The sequence below is a fragment of the Protopterus annectens genome, chromosome 6.part1 (genome assembly GCF_019279795.1).
Source record: "Protopterus annectens isolate FY-2018-M chromosome 6.part1, PAN1.0, whole genome shotgun sequence".
Classification (NCBI taxonomy): Eukaryota; Metazoa; Chordata; order Ceratodontiformes; family Protopteridae; genus Protopterus; species Protopterus annectens.
This window is the reverse complement of record NC_056738.1, coordinates 204,922,932-204,948,706: the sequence shown is the minus strand read 5'-3', so window position 1 is coordinate 204,948,706 and position 25,775 is coordinate 204,922,932. Positions and strand designations below refer to the sequence as shown.

Here is a 25,775-nt window from a genome sequence, read left to right as displayed (position 1 = left end):
AACTGGATTCTTGGCTGATGAGGCCTTAACTCCTTTGGGTCCCTGAGAAATAGTTTCAGGGTCAGCTACAGGGCTTTTATACAGAAATTTATGTGAGTCAGGGACTCTGTAGTATCTGTCATGTTTAACAGGGGCTGGAGGTAAGGAATCAGGATTTAAGCTGGAATCAGTATACACATCATCCACAACACTGGCGGAATAGCAAGGGGTCGGTGTTGAGGTAATAGAAGGAAGTCTCTGAGCCTTTTCTTGGATTCTGAATAGTCCTGGCCTTCCCAGTGGAAATGCTCCCTTCATGGCATGTAGGGTTTCCCCAAAGGAGTAGTCCTCAGGCGGAGAGGCTGATGGAAAAGATTCCTCAGCATCAAAATCCTCATAAGGGGGTAAGGAGTATCCTAGGTCTGAGGATAAATCAGAAGAGATAGACACCTGGTCGGATGAGTCAGTCTGCATCCTGTCTAGGCCTTTTATCAGGAGGGTGATGGGACCCCCTGATCAGAGTGATTAGGTCTTCGGCCATTTTGAGCATTTGTTTCTAAGGCATGGAGGCCTGTCCTGGAGAATGCTGCGTTTCTTTGACTTTAAAGGAGGCTTAGACTTAGCTGAGGGTTTAATGGTTAACTGAGTAGGTCTGAAGACACCCTCTTGTAGCTGTGGCTTGCTCAGCTACTCCGGATCCCTCTGAAAGGTTGGTCTCGGTAGGCTGAAGAACTTGTGCGTCCGAAGGCCCAGCCATCTCCACGTGGGAGTCCGATGCGGCTTGTGGTTCTATAGAAACTGTTGCCAGGGGCTGCGAAGGCGCCTCGCTGAAAACCGGAGAACCGGTGACTGGCCTAGAAGAGGCTTCGGTGTCCGTTTTGGGCCTCGGATGTCTATCTTTGTCCCTGCGCTTTGTGTATTCCGGTCGTCAGAAGTTCCGACGGCATGGTACAGTTGAATTTTCTATCAAAATAATGTTGGGCAAAATCAGACAGACATTTAATGGTGCGCTCGTTAAACCTAGCGCAAAACAACCAGTGACGTTGTGGTCAGGGCCTAGGCATGGGATACAATAGGAATGGAAATCCTTATGAGGTATTTGCTTCCCACAAGAAATACAGTTATTAATTTTTACTGACATCGGTCTGAGGCAAGAAAAGGTTTCCCCAATGGGATACTTAGCTTTGTAGAAGACGTCTGTTCTGGATTCGGAATGAAAATCTGAGGAGACGGCCGACTGGCACTTGCGAACTGCTTTTGCTTCGGGCACCGCTCGGCAAGAAAGACTGAAGAAAATGGCGTCGGCTGCATCTTATATACCCCTGTCGCATTGACGTCAGGTAGGAGGCGACAGCAACTGACGCCAGACCAAGACTTTGGAACTCGGGCCGACTGGGGAACCGCCTGACGGCAGGATAACCCTAGTGTAATGACTGCAGCAGTGTAACACGATGAACATCTGCTTCGGGCACCGCGCAAGACTGATGAAAATGGCGTCTGCTGCATGTTTTATACCCCTGACAACCTGACGTCATGAAGGGACAGCAACTGATGCAGGACCCAAGACTTTGTTAAGCAGGCCGACTAAGGGCAACCTGCCAGCAGATTACCCAAATGTAATGACTGCAACAGTGAAACACTAAGAACATCCAAGAATTTCTTCCAAAACCATTTTGCAATGTACGATACAGCAAGAGACTTTGCATGGATCGTTGTGGTAACTCACAAACCACCACTAAAACTTAGAAGTCCCACCATCTATAAAACATCCAGGAAAAAGTAACCACAGCATCCTTTTTTTTACAGCAGCTACTGCCATTAAAATAGCTGGCTTACTTAACTCGGACCAGGAACATAATTCATTTAAGATTGAGCAGGACTTTTTTTGGATTTGCCAGCAGCAAATTCTGGAATTTTAGTTTTATACAATGAACAGTGCACATACTTGGCGCTTTGAAACTGGACACCTCCAGCTGTTCTGCAGAGACGTGAAAACACTTAGCCCAAAGTTACTTTGTAGGACACTGCGGGCCAAGTTGATGAGGAAAGTAATTTCTTAGTCCATGGTGGAAAAAATTGCATACAGCTAGATTCAGGGCGAGACGTCAGAAATTATACGAACGTCATCTGCCAATGGTGGTGCTCCAAATAAAATGTTGCAACCGAATGCTGTTGAACTTGCTAGTACCTTGGAGGCCATCCCAGGGTGGTAAATCTGCCTGGTTTGCTTATATGAATCAATTGCTCAGGTCTGATGGCAGATGCTATCAGCAGCTGGAAAAGCCACCAGTGAGACTACAAATTTGATACTGGATACAAGGCAGGAAACAGAAGCAGCTGGAACAAATTAAATGAATACGAAACTGAAAAATGAAGATAAGGCAAAAATGACTGAGGTTGTACAGGGTTTTGAGCAAAGCAGATAAGAGCTTACTGAAAAACAAGAGGTAAGGATGTGCTTTAAGAGCAGCCTCCTTTGGTACTGAGCAGGTGAGGCATTTGTTATTGCAAGACATGGGGGGGGGGGGGGTCGTCTGGAAAGCAAAGGTCAATTTCACCAAGTTCTTGACTAGCTTTGGAAATATAATCCTGTGGAAACTTGTCAGAACACCTGTGTTTGTGTAACATGATAATCCAAGATGGACCGTCTGGCTGCAATGAAGAAAGGGTATATGAAGGGGACAATCTCACAGCTATGAGGTTTCTTGGGAACTAAAACGTTGACACCCAATGGCCTAGGTGAAGCAATGGGAAAAGCCAAAGAACTTCCCTAATAGGCAAACCAAAAGCAGTCCCTCCATGTTGGGTTACAATCAAATAAATGAAGACTGAGAGAAAATTATCAAAGTAGCAAGATGTTCTTGGGAGAGGTGCACCTAGACAAAACAATGCTTGAAAAACAGTATTCCAAGGATAACCCCATTCCAAAAAAAAAAAAAAAAAGTACAAATATACCAAGAGAAAGTTGTTTTCACATTAACAGAGGTTTGTCGACTATAAAAAATAACTTGGTGCCTAAAGTGAACTATAGGTGTACAGCAAAGTGTTGATCAGGTAAAGAATATGGAACGTATACACCGTACTTACATGTAGAGTACAAGACACTTTCTGAAAACACAGCCCAAACAAGTTTTGGAAATTATTTTTGTGCGACTTAGTAAAGAGAAGCATAAGCAAACTGCAAGAAATATTTGAATAAAATAGTTCAATGTATTCTTAAAAAGCTTCAATAAAGGACCTGTCAACATCTGCTGAAATGCTTAGAGGGCTATCTTTTACTGATATTACTGCTAATGAAAACAGTTATATGAACTGCAAACCAGAATCACAATGAAAGCTAAAAAAAAGCTTCGGAAATGGGATACAAAAGTGAAAGGCCAATGCACGTTACGACTGTGGTAAAGATTAAATCTAGGGTAGTAAGGTGCCTATTGTCTTTTCAAGGGAACTAGATTATTTCTACCTTTATGGCACTTGGGTGACAATGATCTGCTATGTTCCATCCAATAAAAAAATACAGCATTTTGTGTTGCTCTCTTTGAATGGCTTCATTTAGTTCTGCAACACAAGTCGGTGTAGCAGAAATTCTGGCATCTGAGGCATGTGCTAATCAGTCTTGCAACACTAAATATTCTGCAGTCAAACAGTGAAGTATTACGATAAATGCAGAATTTCCTTGATCCCTATTGATGTTGCTGACAGAGCAAAAGCATAAGGAAAGCTGGTAGAAAATTAAACAAGGGTGAACCCAAACAAAATGAGAATGGATGCATATTAAAAGTTTTGACTGTAAGATGAGGATTAGGATGGGAATACAGCACACTTATGACATTACAGGCAACACTGTTCAAAAGAGCGATTTAAGTAAAAAGTTAGATACACAAGTACTGTGACATGCATACAACACAAAGTAAAGAATTGCTGAATTGGCACAAATATATAAGATATGCGAGAATTGGCACAAATATAGAAGATATGCGAGAATGGGAATGACTGATCTAGCTTTTAGGCAGCAAGGTGTACGTTAAAGTGCCCATTTGTATGGATGCTGATTTGCCTGCAAATCAGTGCCATTTATTACATAATATCATAATGGAAGAGCCAACCACGACTGTTTAACCACTGCAGGAGCCTTTTCCAGTCAGCCACTGGAATAAGTCAGGTGACCAACCCTTTTCTCAGATGCATCTACAGGACCAGCTTCTGCTGTTCCTCTAATGTGTTAGTACCAACCTCAATGAGCTAATTGGGTACACAGGATACTTGCTGAAAAGTTCATGTTCCACCATGCAAGTACTGCAAGCCTTGAAAGACCCTCCTTGCCATTTAACTTAAAATATCTTTACTAGAGAACTGGTAAGCATAGTCAAAGCACACAAGCTAAATGTGGCAACCACAGCAAGACTAAATACTGTCACAGATCGGATGCCAGCATCAACTTTGAATCAACGCAAGTTAGTTGGAGTACAGAAATTGAAAGCACAGTTATCAATGTCCCAAATATCAGGATTCCTAACAGTTACTGTTCAAAGGTTAGCCAACTGATAAAACATTAGCAGTTCAAAATTCACCGAATGATTTGCAACCACAAGCTCCTCCCTCAACACAGGAGACAAAACCAGTCTTCCCGAAATCGTGAACCAATTTCATTATTAGTGCCCGCACTGGAGACCAGTCCAAGGTATGAAGTGCCCCCCCCCCCCCCCCCCCCAGGTTTCTTCCACTGCAAAAAAAAAAAAAGAGGGAGAAATAGAGGCTTTGTGAAACCTTTAAAACCACTTGGAAGAGAAAGTGTCCATCCTAAGGGGACACCCTACATATGTGAACAATCAGATTCAGCTAATACACAGAAGGGTATGAAGCCCCACAATGGAACAAACTGATGAAAAGTACAGTTTTGTACCTACCATAAATGTAGATGTTCGAGGATCCACATTGCTGCAGTCCTTACTATTGGGGGTAGTCCGCTGTCCAGTCGGCCCGAATACCAGAGTATATGGCTGACGTCGGTCAGGGCGCATTAGACTGACGTCAGTACGTCAGGGTACTAATGCGCATGACCGACGTCATATCCTCAGTCTTTTCTTGCCCCAGATGTCAGAAGACCCTAAAAAGACAAGGCCCAAAATACCTGCACCAAAAATATGTACAATATATACAAAAATATATACAAAAATATCAGCATATAACCTCACCTACACAACCACCCCTAAACACAGAGGGGAAGGAGGGAGGGTAACTTGGACTGCAGCAATGTGGATCCTCGAACATCTACATTTATGGTAGGTACAAAACTGTACTATGTTCTTCGTTCCACATTGCTGCAGTCCTTACTATTGGGTAGAATCCCAAAGCAGAGGTAAGGGAGGCTGGCAAATCATAAAGTAGGAGCTGACAACATGCCTTGCAAAACAGCTGTGGCAAAACCAGCCCTAGACTTAGAGTAGATAGGAAGGTGATAATGCTTAGAGAAAGTATGCACTGAACTCCAAGTAGCTGCCTCCAAAATATCCTTAGTTGCCACCCCTTAGAAATGCTGTTGAAGTGGCAGTAGCCCTAGTGGAATGAGGCCTAATCCCAGCTGGAATCTCCTTGCCATGATGGGAATAACAAAATGCAATGCAAAACCCAATCCACCTAGAAATGGTTTGTTTTGACACAGGCTTGCCCTGAACTCAAAGCAAAAGAAACAAACAACTGCTGAGACTGCCTAAAATCCTTAGTCCTGCTTAAATAATAACGCAATTGCCTGTGTACATCTAAAGTGTGCAAAATCTTTTCCCCTTTATTTTGGGGTCTGCATAAAAAGTAGGCAAATGAATAGTTTGGTTTAAAGCCACACTAGAAACCACCTTAGGCATAAAGGAAGGATTAGTACGTAATGATACCCTATCCTTATGGAAAATCAAAAGGGCTCTACTGCCATAAGGGCCTGCAACTCAGACACCCTTCTTGCAGAAGTAATAGCCAACAGAAAAGCAGTCTTCCATGACAAGTATTTCAATTCAGCAGTAGCCGCAGGCTCAAAAGGTTGTAGAGTAAGTTTTTCCAACACAAAATTGAGATCCCAAGCAGGAGTAGGAGCTCTACGTGGGGGTCTTATATTCTTTGCCCCTCTAAGAAACTGCTTGAACAAAGGATGCGAAAACAATGGTGGGTCACAATCATAGTGAGCTGAAATTGCTGCAGCATGAATCTTAATGGAAGAGAAGGACAAACCTTTGTCCAATAACTCAGTAAGATATTGAAGAGCCACACTCAAATTAGGCTCAGAAATCTCCAAATTCTTTGCTGTACTCCAAAATAAAAATCTCTTCCATTTTTCATGACACTTTCCTTGTACTAGGTCTTCTAGCTTCCATAATCACATTTAAAACTTGTTGAGGAAGTTGAGACCTGCTGTGTTTCAACACAGAATATGCCAGGCTGTTAGATGAAGAGAGTGAAGCTTGACATTGAGCAGATGACCGTCCTTCTGAGATAACAGATGAGGAATCAAAGGTAAAGGCCATGGAGGCTTCCTTACCAGACTCCTTAGTAGTGGGTACCAGTGTTGCCGAGGCCAATCTGGAGCTATCAAAATCATCCTTGGCTTGTCTTGTCTGACTTTTAATAGCACCTTTGGAAGAAGAGGCAGAGGTGGAAAGGCATACACATGAAGGTTTTTCCAACTGAAAGACAGAGCATCCACTTTCCAAGCTGTGTGATGAAACCCCTTTGTGCAAAACTTTGGCAGCTGGTGGTTTAGTGGAGAAGCGAACAGATCTATGTCTGGAGTTCCCCATGACACTGTCAAGTTCTGAAATACATGAAGATCCAGTTTCCACTTGTGGGGATCCATGATTTGTCTGCTTAACACATCTGCTAAGGAGTTCTGTGCTCCCGGCAGAAACCTTGCCTGAAGAGTTAGTTGCAAGCTTAGCGCAGTCTCCCATAAAATCATTGCTTGCCTGCATAGAGGATAAGAATGTGTTCCCCCTTGCTTGTTGATGTACCACATGACAGTTGTGTTGTCTGTTAGAATCAACACCTGCCCTGGAAGAAGTAACTCCTTGAAAGCCATTAATGCAAACTGGACTGCTAACATCTCCTTCATGTTGATATGTAGATGCTGTAGTCTGGCAGGCCACTTGTCTTGTATCCACTTTCCATTTAGATGAGCTCCCCAAGCAATGTCCGAGGCATCTGTCGTTAAAATCTGACTCGCCTCTGGCCGGGTCACAGAGAGTCCCTTGTTTAGGTGACATGCCTGAGCCCACCACAAGAATTCTTTTGAAGGCAAGGTATTATTTGAATGACAGTGTCCAAATCCTGGCAGTGCTGTGTCCATACATTTTTGAGATACCATTGTAGCTTCCTCATATGCAGTTTGGCATTGGGAAGCACCAGAATACAAGATGCCATGAACCCTAATGCTTGAAGGACTGTCCTTGCAGTCAGCACGGACTGATGAGATAGTTGATGGAAGTAAAGTGATAGACTCTTTTGTTTGTCCGGGGTTAAAAAGGCCATCTGGGCTGCTGTATTCAGTCTCACACCCAGAAAGCACATGTCTTGAGAGGGTACTAGACTGGACTTTATTTCGTTCACAGAATACCCTAGGCATCTTAGCACTGCTATAACATATTCCAGATGCTGTAGAAGGTCTTCCTTTTCTTGAGCCAGAATCAGGCAGTCGTCCAAGTAAGGATAGATTTGAATTCCTTTTAGCCTGAAGTAAGCTATCACTGGAGCCAGAACCTTTGTGAATACTCTGGGCGCAGTAGATAAGCCAAAGGGCAATGCAGAGAACTGATAATGAGAATTTCCAGCTCGAAAACGCAGATACTTCCTGCAACTTAGTCTTATAGGCACATGAAGGTAAGCTTCCTTGAGATCTAAAGTTACCATCCAGTGATCTTTGCCCAGCAGAGGTAAAAGCTGTTGTAACGTCAACATCTTGAACTTGGGAATGTCCAGATAAGTGTTGAGGATAGATAAATCCAAAATTGGTCTCCACGTGCTCCCCTTCTTTGGTACTAGGAACAGGCGAGAATAAAATCCTAGGCCCCTTTCTGATACAGGGACTGGCTGAATGGCCCCTATTTGGAGTAACAGAGAAATTTGCTTGTGAGCCTCTTTCCTTTGTGGAGGAGGAACATCTGGCATGCCTTTGAAAGGGGGCAATGTATGGAAATAAAACCTGTAACCGTGGTGAATGATATCCAACACCCATCTGTCTTGAGTAATTAAATCCCAATTTCCTTTGAAAAGAGACAGTCTTCCTCCTAAAGGAGCTGCCAGACGAGAATCTACTGGCAGCTGAAAAGGCAGGTCATTGAGTCTGTTTACGAAAGGACTGACCCCTGCCCTCACCAGAAGTCTGAGCAGGTGAACTCCCTGTTCTAGGCCTAAAAGAACCTTGAGCTCTGCCCCTACCACGTCTAGACCTACCCCTAGACTGGGAATCATAAGCAGGATATGTCCATCCCTTAGTAGGCCAATTTCTACTAAACTTCGGTGGCTGCACCTGCAAAAAATCTTTAACAGTTTGCATAGACTTAGCTTTGTCCTCCATTTTCTTTAAAACTGCTTCCACAGGCGAACCAAACAACACATCAGACTGTAAAGGAGCATCCAAAATCCTTGTCTTAACATGCTCAGCTAAATTCTGATCCCTCAACCAGGCATGCCTGCGAAGAACAGAACTAGTGGCAGCCACCCTCGAGGAGGCCTGTACAGCATCAAAACCACATTGCAAAGAATGCTTACCCACTTGTTCAGACACATGAACTAAATCCAGCAACTCTTTACACTCAATACCTTCCGCCAAAGCATCCACCTTAGATTTCAGTTGTGAAAGGAGATAATTTTGATATTTAAGCATGTGAAACTGACAATTCAACGCCTCATGGCTAAAGTGGAAGAAGTATACACTTTCTTTCCCCATCTATCCAAAGCCCTTGCCTCTTTATCAGTGGGAACAGGGTTTTTAACCACAGAGGCCTTAACACCTTTAGGTCCCTGAGAAACAGTTTCGGGTCTGCCCTAGGACTCTTAAAAGATACTTATGAGCTTCAGGCACCCTATAGTACCTATCAGGTTTAACAGGAGCAGGAGGCAAAGAATCAGGGTTCAGGGAAGCCTCTGCAAAAACATCTTCCACCACATTCAACACAGGAGGTATAGCTAAGGGCCTATGCTGGGGCAAAAACAAGAATTCCCTAAGCCTTTTCCTGGAATCAGAGTAGTCCTGGCCTTCCCATTTAAAGTGCTCCCTCATGGAATGCAGAGTCTCTGAAAATGAGAAATCCTCAGGAGGAGAAGCTGTAGGAGTGGAATCATCCACATCAGAATCAGAATAAGGAGGATACTCCTGCAAATCTTCCGCAGAAGACTCAAAAGCCTCTGAACACTGTTCAAAACTATCAAACTCCGGTTCCACCCTAGGCCTCTTATCAGGAGGGGGCATAGAACCTCTAATCATAGTAATCAAATCTTCTGCCATTTTAAGCATATGTTTCTTAGGCACAGAACCTGAAATGCTAGGAGAAGCCCCCACTGAAGCTGAACTTGGCCTACCTCTCGAAGTTTTGGCAACAGAAGGAGAGGCTCTAACTACCTTGGGAAGAGAGGGAAGAACAGTTACCTGAGAAGCCCCCTCAGCCTGGCCTACCTCCTGAGAAGGCACATCCTGTAACAGTAAAGTCTCTGCCTGAGACTCCAAAGAAACTCCTGGCAAAACCTCTGGCTCCACTGAGCCTTCTAAAGAACCGACGTCCGGGACTGCCGGTTCATCAACCCTAGGCTTCGCTGTTTTGTCCTTGCGCTTCTTGGACGAAGCGGGCGTCGGAGCATCCGACGGCATTTTATAATTGCAACGCTTCCCAAACACTAACCTGGCACAGTCTAACCGTCTCTTAATAGTGCGTTTGTTAAACCTAGCACAAGAACGGCATCCAACAACGTCGTGCTCAGGCCCTAAACAAGGTATACACAAGGTATGGTAATCCCTATGAGGTATCTGTTTCCCACAAGAAATACAGTTATTCACTTTTTCTGACATCCGGTTAAATACTGAGGCAAGTAAAAACCAAAATGTTCCCCAACGGGTACTTAGCCAACTCTTATTCCGTCTGAAACTCCGCCCTCGGAAATATTTCAGAACGCCAACCTGCACTCGCAAAACTGCTTCTGCATCGGACCATGCGGCAAAAAAGACTGTGGATATGACGTCGGTCATGCGCATTAGTACCCTGACGTACTGACGTCAGTCTAATGCGCCCTGACCGACGTCAGCCATATACTCTGGTATTCGGGCCGACTGGACAGCGGACTACCCCCAATAGTAAGGACTGCAGCAATGTGGAACGAAGAACATCCACCGCCAGTAATTGGGTTTTCTATAAACAAAATTTAACACCTCTGGCTAGCAGGACCAAAAGGCAGACTGGTAAGCCCATCTGCCTTAAAAAGTTCATGTCCTGAAGTAGTAAGAAGTTTCTCAACTAAAAGAAATGCAGAACTTCATTACAGAGGTGCCTGACTGATTAGTAAAGGGCCACAATCCTTCCCTGCATAAGCTGCAAAATGTGCAACAAATACTCCTGAACGCAGAACTGAAACCAAAAGTCAAAACAGGTATTCGACGGGTACAAAAACACATACAAAGTGACTGACCAGAGAGGTACAAGTGGCAATAAAATAAGAACATTTCCAACAGAGAGGAATAAACCCACTGAAGCAGTCAGGAAGCTTTCTGCACAATCCCATCTAAGATGTACACCAAGAATTAAGCAGTCAGTGGAGCCACAACTATCGCAATGCAGTGAAAACACCTTCACTAGGACCAGGAATGCTTTGTGTACCTCTAGGGAATCCTGGACAGTAAACTAGAGACCTCTCGACTATCCACAGAGTTTTAGGCATCTTTCAGCAAACCTAACCAGAAGTGGCAGGACTATCTTAGAGAACACCTAGTTCCAAGGGATATAAAAATTAGTTTACTGCTAACCTTCATCTTTGCCCTGCTGCACTGAACAGAAAAAGCAGACAAAAAAAACAATGTTCTCCTGGGCAGCAACGGGTTCCATTCTTAGGTATGTTACAATTCCAGGAATGTCAAAGCATGGCCTCTAAAAGCAGAGCTCCTGAAAAGGATCAGATACAACTCAAATCTGCTTCACATCCCTACTTGGCAAAATGAGCTGCCGACATGATGACTCAATAAGCAACACCAGGTGAACATCAGCTGTCAGCAAAGTGTAGTACAACCATGTAGACCCTAGCTCTAACCACAAGGGCCAACAAAAAAAATGCTGTGAAATCTAGCTGATTTAGAACTCTCCGCTCTTCAGGAGTGCACTGTACCACTCCATGCAGAGAGAAATTACCCCATGTATCTGTTAAGGAATGCATCTGCAGATCCAAGCATCTGAAGGTGGGCAATGTCCACTATTCCAAGGCCTAATAAAGCAGGTTTATGAGCATGTGGATGGCTGTAGTCATTAACACAATCCAGTACAATCTTTGCATCTCCAGATGACACAAAAAAAAAAAACTGTAGCCGCTATCAAGTCCAGAAGATGAGGCAGTCAAGACCCTGAATTCTGTTAATCCTTACCCAGAACGCTAGACAGACTACTATTCAGTACCTTCCCCAAGGTCAAGACCAAATCCATCCTTAATGAGTCTAACCCCCCACCCCCAATTAGTCCAGCTCACACAGCATTCCTTCAGATCTAAAACCACCTCCAGGACTGGATATATGGAAAAACTCCAGGTAGCTTTGCGATGCACTAAAACAAAGACAGTGCCTGGCAGCAACAGGTCCTCAAACAAGCAGTACAACATACATTATGGAATAATCTAACACAAATCAAAAAGTGATGTCTACTTAGTAGTCCAAACTAACAGCGGTCACAAAATGACCCCCCACCACAACTAGCATTATCAGAACCACGTGGAATTGGAAAACTCAGTTATGTGCTTAGCTGACAATTCATTTAAATGGTGGACTTTCTGATGAAAAAATAAAGTGGTACAATAGGGCAAATTGTGTAACTTAATTCTCCAGAATTCTTTTGTGGTTGTGCAACTTAAGTTAATTGGGATGCGAGAGGCACAGACTCCCCCAAGTTAGATTTTTAAACCTGTAGCTTACCTAGTTTAAAAATACAACTAAACTAGGAGCAGTTACAAATGCAAATTTAAGCGTACTATTTACACTCTTCAAAACCAAAAAACAGACCACCACCCTAACGATGAGAGCACATCTGACTTATAGCAGCATAATCTGGGCTTGTTCCAAAACCACTATAGATTTAGACTGACCAAGAGAGCTTTTGTAGTGAGGGAAAATGAAGCTCCAGAAAAAAGCAGTGACATGTCCAGAAGAGTTTGCCCTTTTCTAATCTCAAAAATGGGGTAACCACTGCACCGACCCCAAAAAAAGGTTAGTTACAAAGTAAAGACCTCAAAGCTCATTGGCAGAATCAAAACTTGTGACCAACACTGGAAAAGCATGTGATGTCTGAAGGGGCCTTAACTGGACATCCAATTTAAAATACAGTCAGTTCTACTAGAAGTATTAGGACTGGAAGGAAAGGAATTAGAAGTCGTCCAAATAACTAACAACTTGTTTTCTCATTTGCCAGTCCTGGTTATGTTAGCCAACTTAAAACTGGGCATTTACGAACTTGTTTCAGGGATCCACCATGAACACAAGCCAATTCTGCTCAGACACAAACATGAACCAACAGCCATAACTAAAGCGTCAGCTCAGCTGAGGTTAGACTGACAAGGCAGCCCCCCAAGTGGAAGCCACTGAAAGGCCAAAGACTACCCTAAGCTTAGCTCCAACAAGGCCGAACTTACCCAACATCTTCTTCACAAGGTGGGCCTAGAAGTAACAAGATGAACAGAGCTGAAGGGCTAAAGCCACAACAGAGCAGAGAATTTTTTCATACCTGTCTTAAGCTCTGGATTCTTTCTCTGGTACTTATGCTGGACAAGCCACCACATAGGAATTCACACTAGATGTGGAGTGTGCAGGTCTTTCCACACAGCCTTGGTTGGAGCACAGTCATGGTACATCCAAGATGTTTTAATATCAGTTCGGATATACAGCTCAAAGGATGGGATAATCCAAGACTCACCCTCGCTACCAGCAACCCCACCATGCATTTCTGGAGCTATACAGACCTAAAATCACTAAGCTGATCCACAAGCTTATCACCATTAAATAAGTTAATCTAGGAGGCTTTTGTAAAGGGGGCACTCATCTTTGACCACTTCAAATCTCAAATAAGTGACTTAAAGGATTCAGAGTATAAATCAGTACCACAAACCCCATCAATGGTGAACATAAGTGTTGAGAAAGGACAAAAAATGTGTTCTAGCACGAGTTTCCATCATCGAATCTTAAAAGCAAAGTATGGAAAATACCTATGCTAGGCCAGGTGGGGGCTTCAAAGCCAATTTCCTATGATGTGCTCCACCACCACTGAACATGGCTAGAAGTGGTCTGGAGAAAATTAGAGTTTTAAATTTTATTTAAAAAGGCAAATATCAGCAGCATCTTCCACAACCTGCGTAGAGAGAAATGGATTACCTTAATACCCTGCGGGATGAATAAAAAGAAAAGTTGTGTAAAAACTTACCATAACCATAGATGTCCTTCTCTTCCATGTTGCAGGATTCTTGGTGTGGGATTTCCTGCCTTCAGGCGACTCGTCCGTCAGCTCCTATACAAAAGCTTCAGCTTGGCTATTGCAGCTGCATGGGAAGTCTCACACAGGGCCATAAACCATGGACCTTAAGTGACGTTTGCACGCACAATCCTCAGAACTTGAAGCTAAGCAGGCAAAATAGATGGCCCAACAGGACAGGCTGCCAAAGGTGACATGCAAAAGGTACTGGGTCTCTTTCGTAATGGAGAGACATCAGGGAACAGTTAGTCTGTGAGGGGGAATGGTGGGTGGGAAGGAATACTGCAACATGGAAGAGGACATCTATGGTTATGGTAAGATTTTACAGAACTATTCTATGTCCTTCTATTCCTATGTTGCAGTATTCTTGGTGTGGGAGAGTACCACAGCTTAGTTTGATGAAAGGGTGGTGGATGCAGATGATTATTCCACAAAGCCCTGTAGGATTGCCCTGGCAAATCTTGAGCATGCTTTGGAGATTTGGTCCAATTTGTAAAGTTTGGTTAAAGTGTGGATAGTGGACCATGTAGCTGCTTCCATAATGGAAGCCATGTCCATGCCTTTTTGGAAGGCCTTGGAAGTGGCCACTGCTCTTGTGTAGTGTGCCTTAACCCCAACTGCAGGAGGTTTTCCGTGGTTTGAGTAGCAGAAACAGATCACCTTTCTAATCCAGGATGCAATGGTCTGTTTGGTGACCTACCTTGCCGAATGTCCTGGGGTGGAAAAATACAAAGTTGTTTAATTTCCTAAGGTCTTTAATCTTGTTCAGGTAAAATCTCAGTTGCCTGTGGACATTCTAGGGAGTGGAGTATCCTCTCTCCTTGGTTATTGGGAGAGGGGAAAAAACTGGGTAGGTGAATGGATTGATTTAGAGACAAGTCATTGACTATCTTGGGCATGGAGGGGTTAGTTCTCAGTGTGACCCCGTCTCTGAAAAATGGTGTAAGGTGAGCATGCCATTAAGGCTTGTAGCTCGGAAACCCTTCTGGCAGAGGTAATGGCCACCAACAGTACTGTTTTCCAAGTACAAAACTGTAGAGAGGCTGTATTCGCCGGTTCAAAGGGAAGTTGGGTGAGTTTTTCCAGGATGAAGTTCAGGTCCCAAGGAGGAGGGATAGGCTTCTTAGGTGGTCTGATGTGCAAGACCCCTTTAAGGAAAAGTTTCACAAGTAGCCTGGCTAAAAAGGGAGGCTACAGAGTAAGCAGGCTGATAATGCAGAGAGGTGCACTTTCACTGAAGAATAGGAAAGTCCACCCTTGATAAGTTCACACATGTGAGAGGACTAGGGGTGTGTCAGCCTCGTAAGGGTCCCTTTCTTGTCCCAGACACCACTGAGTAAATCTTTCCCATTTAGCAAGGTATGATTTTTCTAGTAGTGGGTTTCCTGGCCTCGCTCAGGACTGATAGCACGTCCTCTGAGTAGTGGTGTTTGAATGGGATTAGTAATTTATCACCCACAGTCAGGGATAGCATTTGCAAGTGTTGGTGTAGGAGAGTTCCTATGTCTCGTCTCAGAAGGTCCACCTTGTGGGGTAACTTGCAGTGATTGCTCTTGGCTAAATTGTGTAGAAGGGGAATCCAGTGCTGACTTGGCCAGTAGGGAGTCACTAGCAAGATTTTTGGTTTGTCCTTCCTGATTTTCAGAAGGATATTCTGAATCAGACGGAAGGTGAAGGAAGGCGTAAAAGAACTTCCCCTCCCAGGTGAAACTTAAGGCATCTATTCTCCAGGCTTGGGGGGAGTCCTCCCCAGGTGAAACTTAAGGCATCTATTCTCCAGGCTTGGGGGGAGTCCTCCCAGGTGAAACTTAAGGCATCTATTCTCCAGGCTTGGGGGGAGTAAGTCTTTGTGCAGAAGGTTTGCAGCTGCCTGTTCTGGGGGGAGGCAAACAGGTCTATTTATGGAGTGCCCCACCGGTGGACTATGTTTAGGAAGACTGTCCTGTCCAGCATCCATTTGTGTTGTGGAGAGAATGTTCTGCTCAGGTTGTCTGCTTGCTTGTCCTGCGAAGTGATGTAGCTGGCTTGCAGGGATAGTTTGTGCTGGGATGCTAGGTCCCAAATTAGTAGGGCTAGCCTGCACAATTGGTATGCCTTGGGTACCTCCCTGTTTGTTGTACCACATTACAGTGGTATTGTTAGTCACCATCAGAAGAGGACCTGGTAGCAGTAGGGGTATGAAGGTCTGTAGAGCTAAAGGAACTGCTGTCGTCTCCCTTACATTGATGTTTGATTTTCATGGGAGGTTGCCACTGAGCTTGGACTAAGAGTGCAAGGTGGCTCCCCAACCAGAGTCCGAGGCATCTGTATGCAATATTTGTGTGGGTTGAGGGGGCTGCAGTGGAAGCCCCGGGTTAAGTGTACTTGTTGGAGCCACCAAAAAAAGATTTCCTTCTTTAAAACAGGAAAGAAGGGGGAATAACTTGTTCCAAGTGACTCTGGTGTTGTGACCAGATATTTTTGAGGTACCACTGCAGTTTTCACATATGCATTCTGGCCAATGGTAGCATGGGAATGGTTGCTGCCATCAATCCCAGGAGTCGAAGGAATTGCCTTGCAGTGACTGTCTGGGAGAGCAAGACTAAGTTGAAGATAGAACCTTGCCCTGTGGGACATTTGTTTTGTACCGATTCTGCAACCTAGGAATATCTTGTCCCTGTCTGGGTTCAGGGAGGACAACTTGAGGTTTGGGGTGAACCCTAGACTTTGTAGTAGGGACATAATGAAGTGAAAATGTCTTAAGAAGGAATCTGACTGTGCTAGGATAAGGATGTAGTCCAGACATGGGTAAATCTGGATTTCTTGGGTCCTGCAAAAGGCAATAGCTGGGGATAAGCACTTTGTAAACACTCTTGGGGCAGTGGATAAGCCAAAGGAGAAGGCCGTAAATTTGAAGTGCGAGGATGGGCCAGAGAAACACAGGAAACATCTGTGTGAGGCCCTGATGGGAATGTGCAGGTAAGCATCTTTTAGGTCCAAGATGACCATGAAAGCATTTGAGGGTATGAGTGGTAAGAGTGGGAAGTTCCAGCATTTTGAAGGATGGTACCTACAAGTAAAGGTTTAGGAAGGAGAGATCCAAAATGGGTTTCCAGGGACCGTCCTTTCAAGGGACCAGGGACAGGAATAGAATCCCTTTCCTTGTCCTGTGGGGAAAGGCTCTATTGTGCCCTGGTGGCTGCAGGTTTGACAATTTGTGGTAAGAGATGGCAACTATTTTTTTTGGGGGGGGAATGGAATGCTCTTCCAGGGAGTAATTTGTTTCCAGGACAGAAAGTATTCTTTTTGAATAATGGTCAATACCCATTGGTCTGTGGTAATTTTCTTCCAGAAGGGGAGACCGTGGTAAGGCGAGCTGAGAGGGGCAGATGAGCAAGGCAGTCATGCATTGTTAGGACCTCCCCTGTCCTGAAAGAGTGGTCTAGGCTGAGGAAGTGGGCTTGGATGAGGAATATCTTCTAGTTCCTCTTTTGGATCTGGAAGAGGAGGAGGAGGCAGCAGAATGCAGATTTCTCCTAATAGGTAGTCTTAGCCGGGTAGTTTCTGTAACATTTGAGTATAGGGGTTATCAGAAGAGGTTTAATATCCTGTAATTCTTTGTTTTTTTTCTTGCAGATTCTTAAATAGGTCTGCTGACTGCTTTCCAAAGAGGAAGTTGTGATCCAGGGGGGCATCCAGGATTTTGGACTTCAAGTCCTCTGGCATATTCTATAGTCTAAGCCAGGAATATCTCCCAAGGACAGATGCTGCACAGCGAACAGAAGCTTCTGCAGCATTGTAGCTGCATCTTAGAGTGTCTAGCCACCTGTAGTGCTAAGGACAATTTGGAGGAGATATCTGTTTTAATGGGACTGTCAGGAATTAAAGCCAGCATACAGGCAGCTTGGGATACTAAGTCCAGGGCATACTTGGTCATGTGTGTTTGATAGTTAATGGCTCTGAAGGCCAAAGTGGAGGAAGTGTACACCTTCTTGCCTATCCTACCCATGGATTTATTATCTTTATCCGTGGGCAATAGGGAGGCAGGAGCTAGCCATCTAGACTGTATCAAGGCAGTGGCAATCACTGCTGGGTCTGATAAGGATGGCTTTATGAGGAATTTTTGTTCCTCTGGCACCTTGTAGAAGCAGTCTGGGTGCTTAGGTGCAGGAGGCCAAGAGTCAGGAGTTCTAGAAGCTGCAGTAAAATGCATCCAAGTATGCAGGAAGAATAGGGGGTACAGCTGAAGGGGAGGGGGGACTCCACAAATGACAGAAATCCAAAAAAGATACTTTGAACTGCTGCAAGTGAAGGATCTCATTTGAAATGGTCTTTACATTTGGTGAAACCATCACCAAAATGAAGGACTTCAGGTGGAGAATCCCCCTCCACAGAATCCTCATTAGGAGAGTAATATTTCTTGGGAGAAGCAAGCTGGGATGCATAAGAGATGGATTCATCCGAGGAAGAGTAGGCAGATTCATGCTGTTCTTCAAGGAGGGGAGCCATGGGAATAGAAGCAGAGGTAGGCCTGGGGAATAGAAGCAGAGGTAGGCCTACAGCTTAACAGAGGTAACGTAGTTGTGGGTGAAGCAGAAGGCCTAAGGACCATAAATGCCTGTATAAGAGAAGTGGTGAAGGCCTCCCAAGTCAGGAGGGGCTTCAGAAGCAGATGTAATATTTTGATTTCTGCTTATTTTTGGTTGGAGTCCGTCTAGAGCTGGGTTTGGCAGCAGCTGTATTCTGAGATTTGTATCCCGGTCGGAGGAACCACCAAATTTGGTTCCCCCTTGACATCGACAAGTGGTGTCGGAGAAAGATCTGTGGACGTGCCGGACGTCGGCTGTGCAGCGGCTTCCGCGAGGGAGGTAGATGAAGCAGACAGATCCGTAGAGCGCTCAACTCCTACAAATCGGTAGATGGCAGGGCGCCCGGGTGAGTGTGTCAGGAGATGAAGGCCTAGGCATCTTGGCCTTCTTTCGCGGAAGTTATTGGACGTCCTCCAAAGCGGGATCCATCCCAAGAGCCAGCCGTTTGAGGCGCTGGTTTTCTAAGTAAAGGTTTAAAGCTGCCAGACTGCTACACAAGGTCTTGGGCACAAAAGACTTACAAATAGGGCAGGCATTACGACAGTGTTCCCGGCCTAAGCAGAAAACGCATTTGTCGTGGGCGTCCTTATGGGGAATTTGGTGCCTGCATTGGCACTTTCCCTTTTTCCCCTGACATCAGCTGAAAGCTACAACCACCATGCCTAAGCAATGCGAAAGATCGGTAAAAAATTAGAAATGCAAAAACCCAACGGGTTACTTATCTATAATCAATCCGACGTCTGGAGAGCGATCATATGATGCTAAGTAGTCTGCAGCTGAAAAGTTCTTTGGATTGTGCGTGCAGACGTCACACTTAAGGTCCCTGGTTTATGGCCCTACTTGTGACGTCCCACGCAGCTGCCACAGCTAAGCTGAAGTTTTTGTATAGAAGCAGAGTAGGAGTCGCCTGAAGGAAGGAAATACCACACCAAGAACACTGCAACATAGAAAAAGTGAGGACATCTCGATTACAGAATCTCTACTCTCTTACTGAGGTTTCCATTTGCGCATTCAATTTTTCATCTTCACATTTACTGGGTATTCTGCTCTTTAGCCAAGTGTGACACTTCCAATAGTTTATGATGCAAGTAAAGGAACAGCCATTAATGGATTTGCTACATGATGCAAAGCTACAGCTACCGACGGATGGATTCATGCATCTCCTTAGGTAATATGTAAAATGACTAATATTTCAGACATTTCATGAAGTCTGTGACATGAATACCACTATGACTACTACAGTGAGCTAATAATAAACCGGAAGACTTGCACCTCATTTTGAATTAGTTAACTACCTATATTTAAATGCTCACTTTGTATGCAGACGCTCAGATGCATTACTTCACAGCTAAAAAAAAATATTTTTTAGGTAGTGTTGTGGTAAGTGAAATCTTGAGGCCTGGGCGCCTCAAGTTAAAGGATCTGGGCGAAAGACCACAAAATCAACTGGGGACCAATGCCTTAACAAGCCTACTGATAAGGTCCCAAAGAGTAACCTTTAGCCATGACTAGGAAGTCAAAGGACTTATCTTCAACAGTGGACTAGCCATCAACTGGTTTTAAAAAGGACATCATGAAATGTGCTGGTATAAAAAGCCCAATATACACTTACAAGAACGGAACTCCTCCCATAATATTGGAGGCCCAATGCAAGACTTAACTGTTTAGTATCTTCAATCCTGACAAGCAGACAGTAAAAGCTCAACCTTCAGATTTTTTGGGGGGTGGGGGTGGAGGGCATTAAGACATCCTTGAAGTACCTAAGCAAGTTGAAAATGCACATTACTCCTGACAACACCCAGACCACCATCATCTTTTTAGAGTGCGCCAAGTAATCTTTGCTGTACATCTTTTAATTTGACATTTCTAGGTGGTGTCACAAAGCCCTCGCACAGACAATGCCATGTCTTGAACATCTACTTGCTACACGGACACTGGCAAAGGCACCAATGCATGTCAGCAGCTTTCCAGACAAGGATTTTTACCCCAAAGAAGATAACATGCAGCCTTACAAAGCAAACCAAACATGGCATACATGTTGGTATAAGTGCAGTACCATCCCCAAACTAAGGGATTTTGCTGAAGAATGCAAATTTCATAAAAAACAATCCAGGCAAGTCCTCAATCTTGGACTACATAAAACTTTCTAGCCAGTGGGTCTCCAAAGGTATAAACCATAAAAAGCAGAGTCTCTAAACAAAATTCATCCAGTGCAACTTAATCATGGTATCACAACCTTAAAGCAGAAATAATGCTACTGTTTAAACTTACAGGATGCTTGAGTAAACAGTCACACACACCAAAACCACCTCCTTACCTGTTTAAAAATCCACAGTAATGAGCAGACAACTGTAACGTCAGCCAGGCTGATGCGATCCCCAACCAGGAAAGTGCGAGTCATTAGATGCTCATTCAGTATACTCAGGACTTTCTTCACATCATCTTTGGCATGTTCAGTTGCCTGGAACAGATCCAGATAGCTCCAATTATAAACAAACATTTGGTGTCTACCTTCATGCAGAATAAGGACGATTTCAATTAGACACTAAAGGCATACATGTTCAATCTTTTTTTTTTTTCAGTAAACATCTTTTAATTATCACGTACAACATATAGGCAACCTTACATTTATATAAATGAAAAACACTGACACCACTTTAATTCCAATCATACATCAGACAATAATAAAACTGTAGTTGCAAACATTATACACCACTTATAATTTATCCAATCATTGTCAGTAATCAGTTAAGCATTATATAGCTCATTCAAATCCTGCCTCAAACCTCATTCCTTCTCTGCAGATATTGTTCCCACAATGCCCATTTTTCCCTATGTAGTTTGCTTCGTTCCTCTTCTAAAGATTCCAGTTATGGTTTTCTCTATTACTATATTCACTACTTCTAGTAACGTTGGTCTAGACCGATTTCCAATTTCTAGTAATTGCTTTTTTGGCAGCCACCATAGTGAAGCTTTGCTGAGTCTAATTATGTTTAAGCAATTCCAATTCTGCATCATAGCTCAAGAAAAAAATAATCTGCCCAGTCAATCCAATCCACTCTCCCAGCATCTCCAATAATGGTCGGCAGGGAAACCCTCAAGTCTGCCAGCTCATTACACTCCCAAAAATGTGCCCAGCCATCTCTTTCTTGCCCATCAACACCTTCAACATTTGTCATCCACCAGAAGAAATTCTTTGGAGTCTACTTGGGGTATAAAAATACCTATGTAAACACTTCCAGGCAAAGACCCTAAATCTTCTAGACTTTGTTGCATATTTGGGAAATATGCATGCACCCCCCCCCCCCCCAAAAATGACTGAATTGCTTATCCAGTCTTTTCCAAATCCATTCTAAGCTCCTCTGATATGGTCAATAGTATCTTGATTCTCAATTCAGCACCAATATCCCTACATCACTTTAGTATTTCACAATGTATGTTCAACTGTGAAAAGGCCTGATGGGGCCACCGCTTTACTGGTAATCAAATTGTGGCTACATACAATGCAAATGCAGCTTGACGCATTTTTCTAATTTAAAGCTAAAACTGAATTAGACAGTAAACCCTTATTGCAAAAAGTAACATTCAAGATACCAATCACTGACCAATTAACAAAAACTCAGAAGTACTCAATTCTAATCTAGAGTCTCAAAAATGACAGCTTACCAAGGTTTTCAATGTCACAGTTGTACCTTGAATAGAAACTATCCAATCCCTAGCAAACTGTCAAAGCTTTGACAGTAACTCAACCCCTCTGGACCCATGAACATGTCCAAATCCCAAGACGCCACCTCCCAATTCATCCTACACCCAGTATCTGTAAGAACTATAAAAGTACTACTACACAAACTTTTGACAACTCTAACCGCTGACTATCTTCCTGCAGAATTTCTACAAAGTGTAGCAGAAGCAATAGCCTACCCAGTAGCCATACTCAAATTGATTCAATATTTGAAAGCTAAGTACCTGTCATATGGGAAACCTCACATTCTACTACACAAAAGGTGGCAATTCCACTGACTCAAAAACCATCCAACAGCCATTCTCTCCCCCCTACCCAAAATTCTAGAAAATATCATTCACAACCAACTAATGGACTACCTACTCACCCACAAACTATTAACACCCAACATTGCTTCAGTCCCTTTCACAGCACTACTATCCTTTACTAACTTTGTCACCCACCATAGAAACAGTGAATTTGTATCACCCATATTTTTAGACTTATCCAAAATCTCTGACATGGTCAAACTACTCAATATTCAATGCTCTAAACTTCAGCAATTCCTCCATTACATCATTTGAAAGCTAACCAACAGGACTACAAGCCGCCCATTGGCAACACCAACTCTATCCCTCTTCCAGTCTCCTTAGGGGCTCCACTAGGCTCGATCCTTAGACCACTACTATTCTATCTCTATTCACTAACCATCTCAGGACGTCAGCACCACAAGCCTCAGTAGTACAATATGCTGACAACTCCACCCTAATATGTGCTGCCCCCCCACATCATCAAAACCCAAGAATCCAGTCAATAGAAATCTGGCTCAACAACTCCCAGCTCCTTCTAAACCCCATCAAAACCAAGCTCCTCCTTTTTAGCCCAACCAGATTCCCCTCATCTTCTCAGTCCTTTAATATCCTCTCCAGTAATAAAACCATGATCACACCAAGTACTCGCACTAAACTGCTTGGAGTAGAAACTGACAACCTGAAATTTGATATTCACATTGCCCAACCCATCAAAAAGGTTCAAAAGAAAACAGATCTATATAATTTCTTACAAATAACACAAAAGTTACCATACAGTCTGCACACACCTATCAACCCTCCTCTATGCCCCCCTCACCTATTAACCCTCCACTATGCCACCTCCAAGTATTCACCAATCTCTGCAAAATGGAACTAAAGCAACTGGAATCTTGCTATAATAAAATAGCAAGATATGCCACTGGAGCATTATATATATCACATCACTGTACGACACTAAAACAGCTTAAGTGGCTCAAATTCCCACAGCTACTACACTTTAATCAACTAACCTTTGCCCACAAAATTTTCCACCAACCTGATAAAAATCCTTCACTCCAAAATTTCCTAAACCACAGCCGAAGCTCTTCGCTCCAGTATCAGACACCTTCTAGATACCACTAAAAGCAACAACTCAGCTGGGAAATCTCCCTTCTCTAACTATATCCCTAAAATTTGGAATAAGCTGCCAACCCCAATAACTTCTAACAGCTCTCTCATTTCAAAAAGCTCCTCAAATCACACCTTATGGACACCTGGCTATGTTCTTGTTACTCCCCTAGCTAGGCCTTCCTTATTTCCCACGCAATCTCGACCCTCCCCACTTAAATATCGGGAGATAGCAACCTCATCTGTCAAGCTATTATATTGGTTTCTGTTTAAATAACTTTAGTAAATCATTGTTTTACCCAAATATAGATGTAGTTGCACTCACCAGGAAGTGACAGTATCAGCACCATGCAGAGGCATGTCAAAATTGTTTAAAGGGCACAAGATTAAATGCTGGGAGTGTTGCTTACTCAACTATAGTCTTCTAAATAAGAAACACTACTTGTAGGCAATATACAGTACCATACAGGCATGGTCATGTGCCAAATTTCCTGTGAAAAAACATGAACCTATATAAAAAGTTATTTGGTCCCATCCAAGAGCCAACACCTTTAGAGAACTTAGTATGAAAAGTCGCAGTCTTCTTTCAGTTTTCCCCGGTTAGGGTTAGCCACAGCGAATCTCCGGCCCGCTTATGATTGGCAGTGATTGTTACGGTGTCTAGTTGCCAGCCAGGTGCCCAACCTTCAGAAAAGGCACACCCACACCTACACCTGCAGGTCTTAAAAATTTCAGTCGATCGTGGGGAGGACATGCAGACTCTACACAGAAGACACTCCAGCCGACAATCAAGCCAGTGCGTCTCTTGCTGTGAGGCAAACACTAACCGCTGCACCACCACGGCTGACCAGATTAGTATGAAAAGTACTGCGGGAAAAAATTCTAAATTGTTCATATTATTCTTACTACACTAGGGCCCTCTGTACCACTGCTGCTATTACAATTAAATTATTTTGAAACAGAGTGGCTGCCAACTCCTCGCATCCGAACCCCACCCCCCAAAAAAACCTTAAGAAAGCATCCAACTTTAAGCAAGGTCACAGGAAAGTCTACGTGGGCCACTCACACTTATCAAGCTTGCAATTAGGAGACTGAAAGCATCAGAAATGCCACGCAAATTAAATCAATAGTGGACATTCACTTATTTTATTCATGGCAGTGTAGGGTCAACTTCTTGAGGAAGGAAAGTGCACTCTATGCAGTTCTTTAAAAGCTATCAAAATCCCCAAAGTAAAATAATGGTCAGCTAAAGGATATGTATACACAGCAATCATGACCAGATTGTGGAAGAGAATATATTTTAGTAAAGGACAGCAATCTATTATTAAATAGGTTCATACTAGGCTATCTGCCCTAGGGCATTTATAAGCCTAGCCAGTGTGTGTTTGGCTTTCGCCACCCCTTGGAATGAGTATACTGTGCCCATTTTAAGGTTTAGTTTACTGTACCTCTGTCTAGCAGTGACACAGAAGTGACCCCCGGGGTAAACCTACGATCTCCCATCCACTCAAGATTTCTCTTGAAGAGTGTCAGTGAGGGGCTCTGCCTAACATGGACTGGGATTTTATTCGAGTGAAGGGAGCCTCTGGGTTATGAATCTGTCCCTCCAGCATGTCCTATTTATTTCTGTGCTGAGGTTCAAATCTCTCGCTCGCGTAGCTCTGGTGGATTTGGATTTTCTAAGGTGGAGCATGTCCATTAATTCCGGGTTAGACATGGAATTGTACGTCAGGCATAGATCACCTCTGAGTAGGCGGTATGCTATTGAGTAGAGCTGGAGTTTCTTTAGCCGGGCAGCATAGGGCATATGTTTGAGTCCCTTGATCCTCTTGGTGAGGTACTTTTGGGGTCTTTCCAATTGCTGCAGGTGTCGGGTAAGGTACATCCCAAATGGGGCACTGTACTCAATTATGGGCCTGATGAGGGAAGAGTAAAGGGGCACAATGACCTCTCCCGATCTAGATGTGAATCCCTTCATGATAAGGTGGGAAATATAGAAGGTCTTTCTAACCACTTTGGCAATGCGAGTGTCGAACGAGAGGTTACTGTCAACTTGGGTCCCTAGGTCTCTAATTACTTCTTCCGTACTTAATGGATTACTTCCGTACTTAATGGATTACCACCTATGTGGTAATTTGTGGGCACTTAGATTTTCCCAAAGGGTATGGCTATACATTTTTTGGCGTTGAGTTTAAGGCCATGGCTCTGGCACCAGTTTTCCGTTTCTATGAGACCCTTTTGAAGGATGCTTGTGTCCGCTGGAGAATCAATTATGGTGCCCAGTTTGCAGTCATCTGCGAACTTTGTCAGCCACAATCCTCCCATGTTAGCCTGTACCTCAGAAAAATAAATACCGAACAGGGGTCCCAGGACCGAACCCTGTGGGACGCCACTTTGCCTG

At 43.7% G+C, this 25,775-nt stretch overlaps 1 protein-coding gene across 1 annotated transcript in view; it reads right to left on the bottom strand.

Annotated features, from left to right (window-relative positions):
* Nucleotides 1–25,775, bottom strand: part of EEF1G (eukaryotic translation elongation factor 1 gamma) — a gene marked incomplete at its 5' end in the record, with an annotated part of 807,249 nt that overhangs the window by 314,659 nt on the left and 466,815 nt on the right. The window contains 1 exon segment of the mRNA XM_044075667.1: nt 20,553–20,696. Within this exon segment, the coding sequence (XP_043931602.1) occupies nt 20,553–20,696 (144 nt within the window).